The sequence below is a fragment of the Portunus trituberculatus genome, chromosome 31 (assembly GCF_017591435.1).
Source record: "Portunus trituberculatus isolate SZX2019 chromosome 31, ASM1759143v1, whole genome shotgun sequence".
Taxonomy (NCBI): domain Eukaryota; kingdom Metazoa; phylum Arthropoda; class Malacostraca; order Decapoda; family Portunidae; genus Portunus; species Portunus trituberculatus.
This window is the reverse complement of record NC_059285.1, coordinates 16521278-16522248: the sequence shown is the minus strand read 5'-3', so window position 1 is coordinate 16522248 and position 971 is coordinate 16521278. Positions and strand designations below refer to the sequence as shown.

The following is a 971-nucleotide window of genomic DNA, read 5'->3' as shown; positions in this document are numbered from 1 at the left end:
TAGCCGGGGCGGAGGGAGGATGTGCGTCGCTCCTCCTCTGTGCCCTAGTGTTGTGTGGACCATTATCAGCCCCCATTACCTCCCCATCCCAGCAACCCATTAGTGCAGGGATCCAGTGTATATAGTGCTAGTTATTGATGCTACACGCCCCCTCTGGACGCCGCAATGGGGGATGAATCGAGTGTGAGAGTCGCAGTCAGGTAAGCCATGTGCTATTGTCTTGTCCTGTTGTTGTTGTTGTTGTTGTTGTTGTTGTTGTTGTTGTTGTTTATTTGATTGGGGGATGGATGGGTTTGTGTTTGTTGGGTGTGTTTGTGATTATGTTTGTTTGTGTGTGCGTGTGCGTATGTGTGTGCTAAGTAGCGGTTTCTCTGGTGTGTGTTGTGTGTGTGTGTGTGTTTAAAGGGGAGTTTTCGGTTAAACGTCATGTGTGTGTGTGTGTGTGTGTGTGTGTGTGTGTGTGTGTGTGTGTGTGTGTCTCACCTAATTTCACTATCTGTACAAATGATAACGTTTTCTATTTTTCTTTCTTAATTTGTGACTTATTCTTATCACAAACTCGACTTGTTATTATTGTTGTGTATTAGTGGTGACGTATCAGTAAATCTTAATACAACTTCTTTTTTTCATATTCGTTTACTCTCTCTCTCTCTCTCTCTCTCTCTCTCTCTCTCTCTCTCTCTACTGTTTGCCCTTGTCTTATCACTTTACAGTTCAGTTACACGTTACTACTTTGTTCTTCCTTTGAGTGTATTCGTCTCTCCTCCTCCTCTTCCTCTTCTTTCTCCTCCTCCTCCTCTTCCTCTTTCTCCTCCATCCCATAAACTCTAAAGAGGAAGCTCCCGATCATTTCAACTTCCTCCTACTTGCTAACTTTTTGTGTGTGTGTGTGTGTGTGTGTGTGTAGTGGCGTGGAAAAAAAAACACACACACACACACACACACACACACACACACACCAGTAAAGTATA

The 971-nt window shown here is 43.8% G+C and overlaps 1 protein-coding gene across 9 annotated transcripts in view; it reads left to right on the top strand.

Annotated features, from left to right (window-relative positions):
• Window positions 1-971, top strand: part of LOC123511411 (kinesin-like protein KIF21A) — a 132614-nt gene continuing 131643 nt past the window's right edge. For all 9 annotated transcript variants that reach the window (XM_045267274.1, XM_045267270.1, XM_045267272.1 and 6 more), the window contains exon 1: window positions 1-200. In XM_045267274.1, the coding sequence (XP_045123209.1) occupies window positions 166-200 (35 nt within the window). In that variant the 5' untranslated portion in view covers window positions 1-165. The remainder of the gene's footprint in view (window positions 201-971) is intronic.